The following is a 20,079-nucleotide window of genomic DNA, read 5'->3' as shown; positions in this document are numbered from 1 at the left end:
AAGAAGAAGAGAGAGCCAAGCAGGAACCAGGGGTGATCAAGTGTTCCAACAGGCAGACAGGAAAGGATAGGAGATAAGACCAAGAAGTATGAAAAGGAGAAAGATAAAGGAAGGAAAGAAAAAGTCAGGATAAGTAGAGAACATGAAAGAAACAGAAAAGAGGCGGCTCCTTAGTGCAGCAGAATTTAATAACTACTCTTCAATTTTTACCTTACATGCAAACTTGGGTCAACAGTGGCCACTGCCGACTATGGCAATCTGCCTGCTTAGTTATATGGATGGTTTGTGTTACACCAACATTTGAGTGTTCAACCTAAATTATTAAAAATTCCTAATCTTGTACTAGGACTCAAGACACAAAGCCCAAAACCATGCTCATTTACCTTTTTTGGCTCTCAGCACACGTCCCAATCTTTGAGCCTCCTGTCTTCGAGACCCACCATGGGACGAAATCTGAATCAGAACATTGGCTTCTGGTAGATCAAACGATGTGTCACCTACCTACAATACAAAAGCATCCTCTGAGCAATAAGCTATTTTCCCACATTAAGAAATGAAGACCATGAAAAATACAACTTTGGTGATGCAATAAGTAGTATGTCAAAAATAAGCTGGCACATGTAAATCACTGCATTTTTAAAATAAATTTGCACCCTTCAATCTGATGCAGCATCACAGCAAATGTCTTCACTTACCTTGGAAATAAAGATAGTGTTGATTTTTGGATTGTGCTTGAAGTTCTGTAGAATCTGCATTCTCTCTCCTTGTGCAGTAGGACCATATATGTAAGGTCTAAGATAGAACAAATATTGAAAGTAATCAGTTCTCAAGACTTCTCAGAACTATTTATCCTTAGGTGTTAGAATACCATGGAGGGGAATGCAGTAAAACTATTTAAAATTTCAGATCAGTATATAAATAGGAGTGTTTTGGGTTTTGTTTAAAAACAAAAAAAGTTTTGCTGCTCATCTTTAATCCTTTGGCTCTTTACTGTAATCCTGCCCAAATGTTAACTGAATCACCACCTAGGGCAAACACAAGCTGCCAGAGGCAGACATCTTTCCACTTTCTGCAGAAATAAATCCTGACAGTGGTAAGTGCTTTTCATTTGATGTGCTCTGACTGAACTGCGGATCAGTGGACTGAAAACATTTGCTAATCCTAGATGAAAGGTTGAATGCAGCTGTTAAAATAAAAAGGTGGGTGGCTGGGTTTTTTTTTTTTTTTTTGCTCAAATCCAATGAGCCAGCATATGGACAGCTGTGCCCTTCTCACTTCTTCCCACTAGAGTCCTTAATAATCCAAGTTTCCCTTTTAATTAAATTCTCAGTGTCTCAAGCTGGCTGTTAAGCATTTTATCTGGAAATGATGTCTATATTTTGAAGTCAACACCTTTCTCCTCCTCTCCAGTAACCCCTGGACATGTGGTTTGTGACAGGATAGAATGTTCACTGGGTTCTATGGAAAAGAGCAGAACAACCTGGGATTTACAATGGTGGAGGAAGCTATGAGACTCTTTAGTGTACCTTGCAAGCCGACACTCAAAGGTTAAAATACATGTGGCAAGTTCATATTTCTGTCTGCAATCTCAAAATGACTGCAGCACAGTTCAGACTGTACAGGTTACCTCCTTACAGCGTCCGAAAGGAAAGTGATAATACAGGAAGTTTTTGTGGGAAATGTTGTACATACCCTGACTTTGTACCTGTAGAGCTGGATTGCCCCTGGATCTCCTTCGTTCCACATAGTCTCCAAACTACCTTACATAGCAGCAGTTTTCCATAACACCACATATAACTTGACCCCTTCATCAACTCCCTCCCACTTTAAAGTCTGTTGTGACTCTGCCAGGGCCTGACTGTAAATGCAAGAGAAACCTGCAGTAATGTGTAGCTGCTGCTTTTCCATCTCTTCCCCATTCTTTGGAGAAGCTTGTTAACAAGCACCTTCAAAAACCAAGAGGAGCAAGTTTCATAATTTATGTTAAGAAGTTTTTTCCCTATTTTTTTTTTTAATTAGGCCCAAAAATTTAGCTTAAGTTTACATACTGCACACATCACCATGGCATCTGAGCACAAGAACCCAACTCATAGCATGCCAAGGCCTTCTACATCCCCTGGGCATTGGCTGTTAATGACATTTTCAGTAAGAGAAGGCATTCTAGTTTTTGTGCTGCCAAATCTCCTCTAATCCAATTCTTCTACTTGGTACATTTTGGTAACAGTCTTTTCCTAGCCAAAGCTGAAGTGGCTCATAGGAATGAGACACAAAGTGTTTTAAACAATACTGTTGTTGTACAGCTAGGGATACCCTGTAATGCTGCTGTAGTTACCAGTCTGCCAGTGCTTCTATTTTAAGCCTTCATTTATAATTTCATTTTAGGATGTGAAGGTGATATTCGTCCCAAACAAAATTCACACACAAAACATCCGCTGTTGATTGAACTAAGATTTAAAAACTTGTGAGAACTTCACCTCCATCAGGTGCTGCTTCCCAAGGCTGTAAACAGAGAGCTTGTCAAGCATTTGCCTATATTGCTGTAGTTAAACCAAAAAGTGGGATGACCTAAAACTGTTGGGTGTCTAATCTCCCCTTAACTCCCATCAGTTGGGTTTATCATGATGAACAAACAAGTTATAACACTTCCCCACCCAGAACAAACAAAAACTATCTAATAACAACAACTTGAAAACCAACCCTTCCTCCAACCAATGGGAAGATGAGCCTCAAGGATCAATACCTGTGTCGTCATAATCTGTCAAACCCAGGAAGGCTGGACGTGGCTTTTATAAAGCAATGATTTAGATGTATTGATAAGCATCAGGGCTGTAAGTAAAGAATGGCTTTCATACAAGCTATACTAGCTCTTGCTCTGGATGATGCAAAGAATGATGGTCAAGATGCCAGGATCAGCTCAAGAGACTCCTAATCTCAGCATTTAACATGAGCTTTAAGAAACTCCGCCTTTTCTGCCCCATGCCAATCCCCCGTGACTGCCAAGCATTGCAATCCTGCCTTCCCTGTGGTACTGACAGTTGTGTAACCTTGGGCTCCACTCCAGATCTGAAGAGAGCAATTTGGAAGATGGAGATTTCATTTAAAAAAGCAACTCCCCTCCCCCCCATCCTCCCGCAATTTAATAACTTTGCCAAAAACCTTCAGTAGTTTTACTTACAATGTTTCTCAAACATCTTCACCAGTCACTAAGCTACAGGACTGCCCCCTCCCACCCATCTCTTTTTTATTCTTTACTCAAAAGACCCATTATATTTATTATCTTATATGGAACACCGAACATAGTTATTAACATTCCAGCAGCATCATTCTAGCTAATCTCTGTCCAGACAGGTTTAAGAATGATGATGAAAGAGACCATGAGTTCTGAATCTGGAAGTCATCCAGCACTGTTAGCCCAGCTTATTGTTCGAAGTCACAGTGAGCTGGTGTAGAATGGCTATTGCACTGCCATTCAAAACTCATCACAAATTTGGGAAAAAGAGATAAGGGAAGTTGTTTTTTGTAAGAAATACTGTTGGAAACTCCTGGACAGCTGAAAAAGTTTACAGGGCTAAATGCTCCTCACCATTTCTGCCAAGAGAGGGGAATAGAAAAGCCATGATTTCGACTCATAATTGAAAGGGTAAGGCTGGCTTCTCCACATGCTCCATGGAGAAAATCCTTCCACGAGTATCAGGCAGGGAAGAACCAATCTCCTTTACTATTCTCTCATTAATCCTGCAAGCACTTTGATGCTAATCCCTTGGCAAGTAAATTTTAATTTTTACCTTTCCTTTTGCAATTGAACCCCGCCCCAAAGAGTAAGTCATTCCAAGGCAGCAGAGGGGCTCCTACAGAAGCTGTGCTGCTGTTTATTAATTGTATTAAAGTAGTGTGTGGAAGCACAATGTACTAGGCACTGTATAGACATGTTGTAAAAGGCATTGCCCCAAAGAGCTTAAAATCTTAGTTTAGGACAAAACTGCCACAGGCCTGGAAGGGGACAGAAAGCAGGGAAGGCCACGGCTTTCTGTGGGCCTTGAAGGATCCAGGGGCTCCCTGGTACAAAATTTCCTTCTCATTTCACATGGGGGCAGGGAGACAAGTCTGTTACATGCACAGATAGTTGACCATCCAAATAGCCCCTTATTTAGTCACTTGCCTACAGTGCTTTTATCCTCAGCTCATTTTATTGTGACTATCAACTCTCTACATAAGTACTGGTTTCAAATTCCTCTGTAGCCACTACAGAAAATGCAGAGAGTTTAAACTTAGAATGTTACACTTGGAAAAATATATTGCAATACACATTGAAATTTACTTGAAATGCTCTTTGATGTTTCTTATCTTTATTAAGTTTAATGTTTATTATAAAAATGTCTGACGTGACTGAAATTTGTGGAACATATTAATTTTCCAGTAAGAAGGAGGAGAAGGCGGCGACGCCCTCCTCATTCATGAATACTTACTTCCCCAGTCTGATTGCATACTCCTTCAACGCAAACACATTGTCAGCAAATACAATGATCTTGTCATTCCTTCGCTCATGAAATTTAATCAGGAACTGGCATGCTCTGAATTTATTTGGGTTCATAGTGTAGAGCAATATCCGCTTCTTTGTTTTGATAGCCACATATTCTCTGTAAAACTCTGGAGACATTGGGCACCAAACCTAGAATTTTTGAAAAAAAAAAAAAAATTATACACAGTAATCCATAATGAGTTTCCATGTGTAGTAGAAAACAGATATTCATAGATTTTAAGGCCAGAAGGTACCATTATAATCATCTACTCTGATTTCCAGGCCAGAGAATTTCACCCAATAATTCCTGCAACAAGCTCATAACTTCTGGTTGAACTAAAGGATATATTTTAGACATCCAATCTTGGTATAAAGATAGTCTTCTTTTGGACTTCCCACCACTAGTTGAAATCATCTCTTAAATCACTGTCAGCTGAAAGAGACATTTAGTGTACAAGTGTAGAAACTCATCAATCTGTTTTTAACATGTCCATGCCAAGTTCCATCTAATTTTAATTGCTATTTTCCAGAGATTTTTTTCAAAGAGAGTCCATTGCTTCACTGGTGCACATATAGATTCTGCCACTCCTGAAAAGCTTCAACTAGCACCACTAGCTCAAATTAATAGGATTCTGGAGGCTTTCCTCATTTATGGGCTTTCCTTACAATACATTTTTTTAGCATTACATGATTTTATATTTAGTGAGACCCCTTTATTTACTTCTTATTATTGCATATATTTAACTCAATTTGAGGAACTTGCCACAAATGCAGCGGTATTATCTGTACACCATAGTTTAGAATAGAAGTTCTCTCCCCCACCCCCATTCTGTATACCATGCTCATTACCATAGATGCCAAGCACCCAAGAACAGAACACTTGCAAATAAAAACTAAGAACGTATAACTACTCTCTAAATGAAAACGTAGTTTATAATTATTGTTTAATAAATCAAGTTTAAAAACAAATCTACCATTAATTTAATGGAACATTTGCATTATGGTATGGAAACAATATAGGAGACTTTACTGAATAATTACTTGCTTTCTTAGTGGTCATTATTATTTTCTTTTAGTCAAATCCTGTCTTCAGTGCACAGACTAAACAAGTGGACTACACAATGGGTTTAGAGGAAGTCTCTTTCCCACCAGGTTCGAGTGTAACAATGGAATTACTCTGGATTAGGTTTCATAGCTCCTGTACATCCCCTACTTGAAAGGGAAGTAAGAAATTTTACATCAATGAGTATTTTCAACTAGGACCAGCAGATGTGTGAGTTTGCTAGGGGGAAAAGGTGAAAGACAAAAATAAAGGATACTTCTTGACAACAGAATTTAAACCACAGGATTTAGGAATTACTGCCACAGAGTACACAGGATCTTTCCCATTTAGTGACTTATGCACTCATTCAAGAGTAAAACTGGTAAAAATGCACTTCCATCCCCACTGATCTTTTAATTTTACAATTTTGCAAGGCATGTACTCCAAGGTATAAACCTGGGACAACATCTGGGGACAAGTTTATTGCAAATCAGAAACCTCTGGAAAAAAAGAGTTAGTGGAAATTTTAAAAATAATATGAGATAGGAGCAGCATTTCCCTTTAACATGCTGCAGCTACTACTGATAATAATTTTACAGTCTGTAACTCACACACTGAAGCAAGCGATATATGCTGTGAATATGATCTCCTGCATCACTGGGTAGCACTGCCCTCTACTGCCACATGGAAGATCTGGCCTCAGGAGCAACCAGGTTGCTTTCTCAGGCCAGAATAGATAAGGCAAGCTATGAAAGACACTACACGAATGTGAATAAAGTTCATAACGATCACAGACGTTCGTTACTTCCCAGAAACCACCATTACTTTTTTGGCTGGTTGTTGAAATAATGTAGATTTTAAATTAAATGTAAAAAAAAAATCTAACACTAACACGAACTCGCACAAAGCTGCAAGTAACTAAGAAAAGTTCACAACAAGGAACATTCGTTGTGCTTTATTTAATGCACAGGAGGTCAGCCTAGATCAGAAGTGGGCAAACTACGGCCTGCAGGACAGTCCTGCCCGGCCCCTGAGCTCCTGGCCCAGGAGGCTCGCCCCTGGCTCCCCCCCCGCTGACCCCCCTCCCCCGCAGACCCCCCTCCCTCGCAGGTATGCCATCATGCGTGCAGCGCTCTGGGGAGCAGCCAGACATGCTGCTCTGAGCGGCATGGTAAGGGGGCCAGGGCCAGGGGGTTGGATAAGGGGCAGGGAGTCGGGGGAGAGGGGGGGTCAGGGGAACAGGGGGGGTTAGATGGGGGCAGGGGCCAGGCTGTTTGCGGAGGCACAGCCTTCCCTACCCGGCCCTCTATACAGTTTCGCACCACGATGTGGCCCTCGGGCCAAAAAGTTTGCCCACCCCGGCCTAGATGATCATGATGGTCCCTTCTGACCTTAAAAAGTCTATGAGTCTATGACAGGAGTGGGCAAACTTTTTGGCCCAAGGGCCACATTTGGGTATGGAAATTGTATGGCAGGCCATGAATGCTCATGAAATTGGGGGTTGGGGTGCAGGAGGGGGTGAGGGCTCTGGCTGGGGGTGCGGGCTCTGGCGTGGGGCCAGAAATAAGGAGTTCAGGGTGCAGGAGTGGGCTCCAGGCTGGGACAGGGAGGCAGGGTTAGGGCTTCGGCTGGAGGTGCAGGCTCTGGGGTGGGGCTGGGATTGAGGGGTTTTGAGGGGGATCAGGGCAGCGCTTACCTCAAGCAGCTCCCGGAAGCAGCGGCATGTCCCCTCTCCAGCTCCTATGCAGAGGTGAGGCCAGGCGGCTCTGCACACTGCCCAGTCTGCAGGCACAGACCCTGCAGCTCCCACTGGCCACAGTTCCCAACCAATGGGAGTTGTGGGGGCGGTGCTTGGGGTGGGGGCAGCATGTGGAGCCCCCTGGCTACCTCTATGCGTAGGAGCCAGAGAGGGACATGCCGCTGCTTCTGGGAGCCGTGTGGAGTGCCCCCTGACCCCGCTTCGTGGCTGGAGTTTGGGAAGCCCCAGATCCTGCTCCCCAGCGAGAGCTCAAGGGCCGGATAAAATGGGCTGGCGGGCTGAATGTGGCCCACGGGCTGTAGTTTGCCCACCCCTAGTCTATGAGCTACCAGCCAGTGTGTGCAACAGGGAAACCGTACTCCTGAAATGGAATTGCCTAAAAAGTGTCTAATAATGGTTTTGTCAGCCTGGATTTTTTGGTTTTGTGTTTTAGCTTGATCAATTTCCAGTCATTCCAATTCCCGACAGAGCACCATCCAGAGCACAGTATGGACTCAAAAAAAAAAAAAATGTAATTTGTATGAGACTTGAGATTCATAAGGTTGTTTTTAACAAGGCAAAAAATGACTCATTCTTCAGGGAAAGGTGGCTGGAAAATGCTGACAAATGTAAGTAAAACTAAAAACTAAAACAAAACAAGGTTTTGGTAAGCTTGGGTGTTACTTGTAATTAAATGGGTACAAAGATAGAATGAAATTTTCAAATTGTTGTCCCTATAATACTGCAGTTTCAGTGCTACAGTGTATATACATATGCATTTACCATGACAGCTGTCCTCCCAACAGCTCCTTTGGAGGGACAAGATTAGTGGAAGCTTCACAGAACCAAGGGCAGGCACACTATTATATCTGAGAGGTTGGAAGTTCAACCTGCTTGGGGATTTATTTATTTTGTTTTAAGGAAAACCAATTTGTCCATAAGGAGACTGAGCTCACTCTCTAAGGCAGTGCAGTGGCAGCTATCAACAGTGCCTCCTGACCAGCACCAAACAGCTGATCAGTGGGTGGCTGGTGGGAGCTGAGCACCCTTCCCCCCAACCCCCATGGGTACTCCAGCCCCAGAGCACCCACAGAGTCAACACCTATGGGCAGAAGGAGAACCCCATAAGACTTCCATCTCACAGCAATCAATTACACTGAACTCTATTCCTGTCTGGGGAATTGCTTTACTTTATTTCAATTATATCCTCAAAAGCTTGAGGGCTTCAGATGCGAGAGACAGATTTTCCCTTCTCAGACACCATAGTTCACACTAATCCTTTCCCTCCAATTGCGTGACTAGAGGAGATCAAACACAGGCACATTTCAAAAGGTATAACAAGAACCAGTGGCTGGAATTTGCAGACAAAGAAATCTGAATATGACATAAGGCACACATTCATAGTAGTCAGGATAATTAACCACTGGAAGAGCTTTCCCAAGGGCTGTGGTAGATTCTCCATCACCTGAAGTCTTTAAATCAAGACTGGGTGCCTTCTTTCTAAAATACAGTCTATGACAGGGGTCTATAGATCCATCACAAGTTACTGGGCTTGATACTAGGTGGCATTCCATGGTTTGTTATGCAAGAGAACAAAGGAGATGGTCATAATAGTCCCTTCTGACCTTAAAATCTATGATCAAAGAACTACATTAGTACTGAAGCCAGTGTGTGCCGATGTCTGAGGATGGGGCTACAGAGAGCCAACCAAACACCACAGTATCAGCAGTCAGCATTAGTGTCTCAACAGATGCATGTCCAGATACCGTTATATTAGCATGCAATGACAGAGTCACAATACAGTATTTACCATGGATTTATGTTGATTACCGACAGTCTTGCCTGAAATACACAGTATCTCAATATTGTTGCAGATCTATAAAGACGACTGATTGCCCTAATTAAACATAAATGGGATTAGATAGTTCTGGCTGCAAGAGAATATAGACTGTAGCACTTGTAGTAAAAAGCGGAGCATCACCTCAGCACACTGGACTTTAGCAATGTAGCCATTGTTCTGTAGCTCCATCCAGTTGGCTTCATAGAGTTTTGGTCCAATCAGGAAATTCAAGTCGACAATTTTGTCATCTTCTCTGACGAGAGTAGCAGTCAGTCCCAGTTTGCAGTGAGCTTGCACAATGGTGAGCACACGTCTGAACATTTTGGCTAAGAAAGACAAGGTGAGATTTCTTTTTGATTTCATAAAAGGATTAAAAAGACACACATTGCAAGTGTGTAGATTTTGTTGTATTAGCTATACGCCAGAGATGAGCACACTATAAATGGGTAAGCAACACGATTCTAATCTAATATTACTCCTACATTAAAACCAAACACTCGATTGGTTGCAGCTTTTGACTTATACTTAAGCACTTTTACTGCACTGTACATCTTCAAAGCACTGTACAAACCTTAACTAGTCCTCAGACCCCAGTATTATCCATGTCAACTGTCCGGAGTGGCTCACAACATGGGTGCCAACTGTTACAAACCAGGGCGCTAACACCAAACTGGCTGTGTGTTCTATAATTAGATTTCACCAACCCAGTATCAAATGTGAACGGCTCAAGCAATATAACAGCCTTAACCTGGAGTCACAGAGAGTCCCCTTGGGCATCCCAGTCTATCTCCCCACCCAGGCAAGCTTGCCTTTGTGACAAAAGGACCCTTATGCCAAAAAAAATCACAACAATGTACAGGTTACTTCCAGTCCCAAAAGGACCAGTCACTTACCTCAGGTCAATTGTACCTTAGATCTCTCACCAAAGACAATGCTAATAGTCAATCCTACATTAAGCTAACTAAAGGTTTGTTAACTAGGAAAAAGAAGTTAGAGTTATTTGTAATGCTGAAGCAGGTAAACATCTACACAAATGCATGACCGTCTCAGGTTCCAAAAAGTAATAGCAGCTGCTGCAATATGCAGGCTGTGTGTGTCCTTTATGGCTAACTCAAACTAACCAACTTGGGGACTCCCCTCGCTTATGGGTTGAAATACTGCCCTCACCAAATTCCAAGCAGCACAGTGATATAGATCCTCCTGGTCAGGGATTTATACTCCTCTCCCCCCCAAGTTCAAACAGTGATGGGATGCAGATTTGTGCATATCCCCTCTTCACGGGTGTGGGAGGAGCAAACAACAAAGTCTTTTGTTCATTGATGTTCCACAGTAGTTTGTCTGGTGCTTAACAACTCTTTTGGTAAAACTAATATTTTACACTCGGTCATGTCTCTCTCTTGACTGTGGGGGTTTCCAGTTTCATAAGAAACACTTTTGTAGTTACAAAGCAAACACTCCAATATTATAACATGGGATATGTATATAAGAAGTAATATTAATGCAGGCAGTGACTCACAAGTATTTCACGAAGTCCAAACACAAATCTATAAATCTAATACCTATTTTGACAATATTAACACACAGGCGAGCCAGACTGGTTTCCAGCTAAGCATTTGTCAGTGCGGCCTAGGGATCTTGTCATGAGCTGGCAGCTGGACTGCCAGCAACACAATCCCCGTTTACCAGATGGGAAACAAGGAGAGATACGGAGGTGTTAAGTGACTTAGCCTAGGCCACACAGCACTTCAGAGCCAGGATTAGAAAATAGGGGTTCTACTATTCCTACGTTGAGTCCATTGGAGTATGATGGCATCATCTCTCTCAGGTATTTCCAGAACTCCCATCATCTTTCTAGTAGTATAAAGTAGGCCTTCTGCCTTATTTTTTATGACCAAGTCTAAGAAGCGATGACGGTAAGAAAATTGAGGCAACAGCATAGATCTTTGTTAAAAGTGGCTGCCAATGAGCAATGGCTATTTCCATATTTTACCATTTCTCCCATTTCTGTTAATACTTAAAAATTACATGCAAACTCTTTCAGTAAAGGTATAGCAGTCAGAGACTTGGACTGGACTGGGGGGGGCATTTCTAACCAGCATTATTTCCTGTAAACTGAAATGCTCCATTCTTTCCTTCCAACACCATATATCCCTATCTGGAAGTCAACACACCTATTGATAAATTATTTTAGAAACAAATCAGCATACATATATTTCTTCCCAGTAAAATACATACATAGACAAAGGGATCCCTAACTTATTCATAGGGACCACACTTCAAGAGATTGTATCAGGACACCTTCCTACCCACTTAAGAGAATGCAGACCAACTCTTCTCCCACTTGTGTTGATGTAACAGCCACATGGCAACTTTAGCAACTGTTACATGAAAAGTAAATGCATATTAAGTGTACTACAGAAATCTTTTACTGAAGTTTAAGCAGCTTCAGAAGAAAGCCTCCATCATGTTACCATCCATTCTCTGGAACAAAGCTCTAGAGATGACACCTCTTACTACTGTAATTAGGAAAAGTGCTAACATTACTATAATGATTTCCCACTGGTATTAAGAATAGTAACACCTGTTCCCTAATGAGTTGAGAGGTCTCTGGAAATCAGTCTTCCTATAAATACTGCAGTACTGCAAAAACTTCTACCAGAGCCGATGATCATTTACATGTATTAAACCTCAAATACTAAGCTATGAATTTATTCTAGAACTCCAGAACAACATTAAAGAGAAAGCCAGCAGGAAACTGCATGGCAACAGTAGCGAAGCATTAACAATGGGTCTGGGGGGGAGGGGACTATTTAAGAATTTGTACACTCCTTACCAGGTATGGTGTGCACCTCATCAAGTATCATAAGGCCCCATTCTTGACTTTTAAGCCATTCCATTACTCTCTCTGCCTCCCAAGACCTCTTAGTTGTGTGTCCCAACATAGAGTAGGTACTAATTGCAACAGAGCAGCCGATAGGCTTGTCCTTGGCATCTGACGTGAATCGACAGATTTGGCTGTCATCTATGGTGGACCACATTTTGAACTGGGCTTTCCACTGCTCCACAGAGACAGAAGAGTTGCCAAGTACCAGGCAACGCTTACGGACTGTACACGCAGCTGTAACTCCAACTAAAGACTTGCCAGCACCTGTAGGAGGACAAATAAGAGCAACTGTCATCAGTAATCAGCTCAGACAGATAGATCCCATCATTCCTTGGATAAAAAGGGGGAGGGGAGGAAAACCACTGTGGAATGGTTAGCCAGGAATTGTCCTAGAGGAGGGGAAATTTCTCAGTAGCCACTGCTTCAAGATTAGAATAGAAGCAGCAGCCTTTACATATTAGCATATGAAACCACACATCTGTGTCTGCTGCTTGTCATACACTTATGAAAAATCTCAGCAAAATCACTGCAATTAATGTTCTCTTTGCAGCAAAATGAACTGCTTTGAATAGTTTCTTTGTTCCAAAACTTAGGCCAGGTCTACACTACAAGCCTACACTGGTAGAATGATGTCGCTCAGGGGTGTGAAAAATCCACTCCCTTAGTTACACCGACCTAACCCCTGGGTAGGCAGCGCTATGCTGATGAGACAGCTTCTCCTGTCGACAGAGCGACTGCCTCTCATGGAGATGGATTAACTACACCAAAGGGAGCAGCTCTCCTGTCAGCGTAGAACCGTCTTCACTAAAGCGGCACAGCTGTATGTGTTGACAACCCTTTAAATTAGACCAGATGGCTTCAGCAAGCTGCTAGTTACTGAGTGGGTCTTTGTTGCTTCTATAGGCTGAGCCCATTGCACACTAGGGGCTCATTGCATTCCTCTATTCCCCACCCCTACAAGCTCCCGTTGTGCCACCCTCATAAGAACGGCCAGACTGGGTCAGACCAAAGGTCCATCTAGCCCAGGATCCTGTCTGCCGACAGTGGCCAATATCAGGTGCCCCAGAGGGAATGAACAGAACAGGTAATCGTCAAGTGATCCATCTTCTGTCGCCCACTGCCATCCCCATCTATTTCAGAGGCTCCCTGGCAGTTTCCCACCCACCCCCTCCATCATGCCAGGGCTCTGTGTACTCCCAGACGCTCATGGATCGCTAACTGGTTAAAAGACAGGAAAACAAAGGGTAGGAATAAATGGTCAGTTTTCAGAATGGAGAGATGTAAATAGTGGTGTCCCCCAGGGGTCTGTACTGGGCCCAGTCCTATTCAACATATTCATAAATGATCTGGAAAAAGGGGTAAACAGTGAGGTGGCAAAATCTGCAGATGATACAAAATTACTCAAGATAGTCAAGTCCAAAACAAAGGGTTACAAAAGTATCTCACTAAACTGGGTGACTGAGCGACAAAATGGCAGATTTCAGAGTAGCAGCCGTGTTACAAAAAGAACAGGAGTACTTGTGGCACCTTAGAGACTAACAAATTTATTTGAGCATAAGCTTTCGTGAGCTACAGCTCACTTCATCGGATACATTTGTTAGTCTCTAAGGTGCCACAAGTACTCCTGTTCTTTTTGCAAAATGGCAGATGAAATTCAATGTTGATAAATGCAAAGTAATGCACATTGGAAAACAATCCCAACTCTACATACAAAATAATGGGGTCTAATTTAGCTGTTACTACTGCAGAGAGAGATCGTAGAGTCATCGTGGATAGTTCTCGGAAAACATCTGCTCAGTGTGCAGCAGCAGTCGTCAAAAAAGCTAACAATGTTAGGAACCATTAGGAAAGGAATCGATAATAAGACACAAAATATCATAGTGCCATTATATAAATCCATGGTATGCCCACACCTTGAACAGTGCATGCAGTTCTGGTCACCCTATCTCAAAAAAAAATATTAGAAATGGAGAAAGGTACAGAGAAGGGCAATGGAAATGATTAAGGGTATGGAACAGCTTCCATACAAGGAGAGATGAAAAAGACGGCGACTTTTCAGCTTGGAAAAGCGACGACTAAGAGGGAATGTAATTGAGGTCGATAAAAGCTTGACTGGTGTGGAAAAAAATGAATAAGAAAGTGTTATTTATTCCTTTCACGTAACACAAGAACCAGGGGGCATGTGATGAAATTAATAGGCAGCAGGTTTAAAACAAACAAAACGAAATAGTTCTTCACATGACACAGTCAACCTGTGGAATTCGTTGCCTGGGGAATTGTGAAGGTCAAAACTATAGCAGTGTTCAAAAAACAATGAGATAAATTCACAGAGGACAGGTCTATCAATGGCTATTAGCAAAGATGGTCAGTGATACAACCCCATGCTCTGGGTGTCCCTAGCCTCTGACTGCCAGAAGCTGGGAGTGGACACAGGGAATGAATCACTTGATCATTGCTCTGTTCTCTGCCTTCCCTTGGAAGCACCTGGCATTGGCCACTGTCAGAAGACAGGATACTGAGCTAGAAGGACCATTGGTCTGACCCAGTATGGCTGTTCTTACATTTCCTGCTTTGCCATCATTCTTATTTCTTTTCTTTCTATTTGGAAGATAAATCATTTATGGTGTCAACATTTTAAAACTCTATTGGCACAAGCAAAAGAACTGAGATGGGGGGGGCGGGGCGGTATTGTTATACTGGAAGGTGTTAATGGCTGCCAGCAGCTGGTTCTTTGATCTGCAGATATTTGCAGACCTACCTGCTAACCAGATGCCAGGGGCTCTGTCCCCCCCGCAAGGGTTATGCCCAGAACATTCCCTGAAACTCTCTGGAACTGATCAGCTGTGGCAGTCAAAAATTAGTTACAAACAGAGAAATGCCATCAAGTTGCGCATAAGGCCTTATTTCAACTTAGCCAAAATCCAACTACTTACCACATGGCAGGACAATAACACCAGATCTAGCACGCCCATTCCCAAACATCTTCCTTAGACTTTTCTCCTGGTAAGGTCTGAGAACTGCTGTGGGCTTCAGGTCGATATTAATGTCAGGATTCACTGAATCATTTCTGAAATCATACTCTGCCAGCAAGGGATACTCCAAGTGGATGCAACGCTTCTGAAGCTCTTCAATCATTTCCTAGAAAGGAAACAAAGCTTCTAACAGCATATTCTAAATTTCTGAAACCTGCTGAGGATTTTTTAAAGTCACCAGTTTATATACCCTAGCTGTATAAAGGCAAGTTAATTGTTCTTTTACACCCTTTGCTTGCTCTGTAACAGCAGGAGTTAAAACCTATTCTCAGAACTTTGCTGGTGATCAAAGCAGAAAACAGAACAATTTAAGTATTATTGTATATTAGAAACAAAGGGGGGAAATTGTTGACAAATGGAAAAAAGTGAGATATTCAAATCTCTGAAAGGGTGTTATTCTGTAGGGAAAGCCCCTGATAATGTCCTTTATAGGACTATTGACAAATCAACATTTTGAACACAAACAATTCAAAATAAAGCATCTCTAGTCACTGTTTTGTAACTGAAGGTCCACAGAAGCTACACAGGTGACTGAGAAATCTTCGCTCTGCAGTAACAGATACTCTACCACAAAAGCATGTTGCATTTAATTGCTATCTGAGACATTGAAAAAATGACCTGAATAGCCTGCCGATTGTCTTTATGTTTCCTATAAGGCAACAAAAGACTTGCCAAGTCTAGGATAAAACGACAGAAAATTCACAAAAAAGCCTCAAATACATCTGATCTAATAAGTTAATTCATATGCAGCACCTGCTACCTGTTAAGCACCGATATCCTCCATTCTGTACATGACAGAAATATAAAAAGCATCTTTGTCCAAAGATTTTATAATCCGAGAGATTTAGACAAAACACTGCAAGAAACAAACTGATTCAGACCCCTACATGATCTCACACCTCACTAATTACACACTGCTGGGATGGGGAAGGCACTTAACAGAAATGACTTAACAGAAGCAGTAACATTAAAGGTTCCACACCCGCAAATAAGAACAGTGTATCTCTTTACATAGGCCAGGTTTGCATAAGGAGTAAGAATAGTATTGTAGCTAAGGCACTAGAGTGGAACTCGTGAACTTTGTCCTTGGGCCAGTTGCTTAAGCTCCTGGGACCTCAGCTCCCCATCTGCATGAGGGAAGAAATAACGATCTCTATTTCACACAAGATTGGGGTTTTTGAGGATTGAGGTTGGGATTTTCAAATGTGCCCAAGGGAGTTAAGCATGCAACTCCCTTTTAACTTCCATAGGCTCCTCTGAAAATCGTAGCCAAATTCACTAGTATTTGTGACGTGCTCAGACATTACAACAATGAGCACCAAAGAAAAGTCCACAAGATCTTACTTACCAAGCTCCTCAAACATATGGGACATGTATGCAAGCCACATTAACTTTTGCTGAATAGTGTAGGTTAACCGCCAACAAGATCAAGCAGACAAGGTAAATTTAAGAACAGTCTCACAGTTGCCAGAAGCTGCTGGGGCTGGAAGGAGATGTGAAGTCACACAAAGCATCTGGGTGGATTTAGAATCTGCCTTCAGACTACATTAATATTTTCAAGTAATTATCTCACTCAGGTTTGGTCAGCATAACAGTCCACACGAGATAGCACATTCAATCCTGCAGAAAGGGAGCCCATATACCCTAGCAACTGCCCTGTAGCCTGTCAACATCGCTCACGCGTCAGCCAGGGAAGGGGCAGTGTCTAGTCCCTCCCACCAGGCTGGAGAGGAAGAATCTGTGATGTGGGACTTTCAGAGGTGAGGGAAGAAGTCTTTGTGGCTCAGAGGGCCCCCCCCGATAGAAAAGCCTTAGAATATGGTATTTAGCAACCCCACATCCAATTGCCTGCAGTGGGACTCACTATGACCATGGGTGCCAAGCAGTTAACAGATATTTTACCTGCTTGACTTCAAAAGATACAGTCTGTGTTTCTTCCTCCTCCTCCTCATCTTTGTCCATCTGCTCGTAAAACTCAAATAAGTCGGCCGGGACATCCGATTTATTCTGAGCATCTGTCCCTTGTGATGTTGAAGGACCTCCGTCACTGGATTTGGAAATCTGAAACAGAAATTTAAAAGACCCCATTAGAGATTCTCGCTGAGCAATGGTTCATTAATGAAGCAGAGCATGTGCAATGTTTACAACAGAAGGAAGTATGCAATAACCACCGCTGCAGATATTCAACAGTATGTACAGCCTCACAAAGAGGAATCCAGCATTTTAGAAGATGACCCTCGATCCCAACGTACTGCTGATTTGCTCGTGAATGTCTCTGTGATGAGCTCCGTTTCTTCTCCCTCAGCGTTTCTCAGCCGACACTCTTTGATGACGTGGTCCTGAAGAAGCTGCTGGATGACTTCAGGGTGGGTGCTTTCTACAAAATACCTAGATGGAAAGAACAAACAAGAACTAGACAAGCAGCTCCCAACAAAGTTTAAAGCATGTTATACCAATCAGAGAATCTGTCTGAGCACCTACTGCAACACCGGAACTGGCGTTTCAATCTACCTGACAGTGATTCCAGATGGAGTCACTCAAGCTATAGCATCTTTGCCATCGCTCGTGCGTATGAGGGTTAAAACAATTGTTGCTACCACAGAGAACTTTTCACAGACATCCTCACAGCAAATATTTAACTGCTAAAGATTCCCTTGCTTGAATAATCCATTTCAAAACTTAGATAAGACTAGAAAGACTCCAAAAGCACCATTTAGATAACCCTGGAAAGCTCCCCAATTCACCATCCATCATCTCTAAAAGGAGGCAATTCTTTTGAAGCCGCCTTTGGGGTGGGGCCAGGAAAGAAATCCGAGTACACAGGGTGAGCTGCCTGAGCCCTTAGTATAAGGCAGAAGCTATGAAAACCTCTTTCTGCAAGCCCTAGGAGTGTTTCTTCCCCTTGAAGCTTGCCAATAAAGATGCTCGTTGGAGAGTCTCATTAAAACGTGAGCCTACAGAAGCTGAAAAACGTTTGAACTGGAGAAGCAGGTGGTGGTTCAGGGAGGACTCCTAAAAACGGCTATAAAGAGCGTGCTTGTATTGAACAGAAGAACGGCCACCCTGGGTCAGATCAAAGGCCCATCTAGCCCAGTCTCCTGTCTGCCGACAGCAGCCAATGCCAGGTGCTCCAGAGGGAATGAACAGAACAGGGAATCATCCAGTGATCCATCCCCTGTCGCCCATTCCCAGCTTCTGGCAAACAGAGGCTAGGGACACCATCCCTGCCCATCCTGGATAATAGCCATTGATGGACCTATCCTCCATGTATTTATCTAGTTCTTTTTTAATCCTTTTTTGAATCCTGAGTCTTGGCCTTCACAACATCCTCTGGCAAAGAGTTCCACAGGTGGGTGAATTTCCGTTTTACCCAAAAGGGCAGGTTAAAAGGGAGGCGAGAGGGCACCGGGAGTCAGGAGTCCTGGGTTCTATTCCTGGCTCAGCCACTGACACGCTGTGGCATCTCAGGCATGCCACTTCCCCTCTGACCCTTGGTCTCCTCATATGCAGGATAGATTTTAAGGCTAAAAGGGACCATTTAGATCATCTAGGCCAGTGGTGGGCAACCTGCGGCCCGCACACAGTTCGTCAGGGTCATCCGCTGGCAGGCTGCCAGACAGTTTGTTTACATTTGCAAGGCTGCCTGCAGCTTCCAGTGGCCGCGGTTCACCGTTCCTGGCCAATGGGAGCCATGGGAAGCGGCAGCCAGCATGTCCCACGCAGCCCGCACCACTTCCCGCAGTAAGACAATCTACCGCAGTAAAACAAACATCGTCAGCTCAGCAGTCTGAGACCATAGATTGACCAGTCAATTAACGTAAATCAGCACTTCTGGTTTGAAGAATCTTTCTAAAAAAAAACAAAAAACAAACAAAGCATACCCATGCTAACACAATGATCACCACTAGAGTGAACCCAGAACAGTCAAACTTAAAGCAAATAACTACTATACTAAAGTACTGCAAGCAAGGGGAATAAAAAAAAAAACACCTGATATTCCCTCCCACCCCCCCACCCCACACACACACGAGAAAAGCTGCTTACCTGTTGTGTTTCAGCACTAGCTTTACCTTTCCATAGCTGACAGTACACAGCTACAAACAGACAAGAACATCCATTAGGAACAAGCAATTCAGATTCAGCATAATAAAGCAGTGGCTGATTTAATGACACAACATTTGTGTGTGTATACAAAAATACAGACACACAACCTTTGCTGCGTAACCAGAATGGTTCACCAAGACTAGTACAGGATCAATAAGAGTCAGAACAAATGGGAAGTATAAGGGAGAACTGAAATCAGTCAACTCTACACGCACAGGATTGCCGAGAGCTGCTGCAAAATAGATGGGCATCAAAGACGAGAGGTCTTCAAGAGGTTTCGCAACCTATTATGGATTACGTAAAAAAAATGGTCTTCGTTACCACTAAGAACTGGATGCTTTGAAACATCGGAGCAATTCCTCCTCTGAATATAGAAGAGATGGGAACTCATCTATCCCGCAATATAGTGTTAGAGACTCCAGGACAACAGTCCCATTGTCAAGTCTGGAATCTTTGGTAATATCTGTCCAAATGGCAGCTTGTTCACAAATATTTAGGGCTACGCCATAGTGTCTCTCACATGCTTCTGCACCTCACAATCCATATGCATAGAGACCTGGAGGACCCAGACAGGTTATAGCTATTTGCTGATAACAACACTGGTTACGACAGGCGCCTGGCAATGTCCACAATAGTTTTTATTTGTATTATCATAGCACTTAGGAGTACAATTCAAGGACGAGAACCCTGGTGTGCTAGATGAACGAAAAGACAGCCCCTGCTACTTGCTAAGGTTGAAAGGCACAATCCTCACTAAGGAGCATGTGCTTTTCTTGGCTTAAAATAAATTACATTTTTATCATTTTCAGAGAACTGCCTCCCGCCAACCAGTGTGCATAATAATGGCAATTACTGTAATAGCTACGTTTCATTAATGCAAGGCTATGATTGCTCAGTTAAATTAAGATTCTTATAGCAAT

General features: G+C 42.8%; 1 protein-coding gene across 5 annotated transcripts in view; it reads right to left on the bottom strand.

Annotated features, from left to right (window-relative positions):
* Positions 1-20,079, bottom strand: part of ERCC3 (ERCC excision repair 3, TFIIH core complex helicase subunit) — a 44,942-nt gene that overhangs the window by 15,302 nt on the left and 9,561 nt on the right. For 4 of the 5 annotated variants that reach the window (XR_013347445.1, XR_013347444.1, XM_077829547.1 and 1 more), the window contains exons 4-12: positions 19,100-19,149; positions 17,308-17,443; positions 16,958-17,116; positions 14,957-15,161; positions 11,973-12,287; positions 9,281-9,465; positions 4,467-4,669; positions 696-792; positions 384-501 (exon numbers count right to left, since the gene is read on the bottom strand). Coding sequence is in view for 3 of the 5 variants with exons in the window: in XM_077829547.1 (XP_077685673.1) it covers positions 384-501; positions 696-792; positions 4,467-4,669; positions 9,281-9,465; positions 11,973-12,287; positions 14,957-15,161; positions 16,958-17,116; positions 17,308-17,443; positions 19,100-19,149 (1,468 nt within the window). In the remaining 2 variants the exon portion in view is untranslated. Of the gene's footprint in view, positions 1-383; positions 502-695; positions 793-4,466; positions 4,670-9,280; positions 9,466-11,972; positions 12,288-14,956; positions 15,162-16,957; positions 17,117-17,307; positions 17,444-18,684; positions 19,030-19,099; positions 19,150-20,079 lie in introns of those variants that run through there. The other variant, XM_077829548.1, reaches the window with a different exon arrangement.

This window comes from Eretmochelys imbricata, chromosome 11 (assembly GCF_965152235.1).
Source record: "Eretmochelys imbricata isolate rEreImb1 chromosome 11, rEreImb1.hap1, whole genome shotgun sequence".
NCBI classification, from domain to species: Eukaryota; Metazoa; Chordata; order Testudines; family Cheloniidae; genus Eretmochelys; species Eretmochelys imbricata.
Note: the sequence above shows the minus strand (reverse complement) of the source record. Positions and strands in the feature narration are given on the sequence as shown.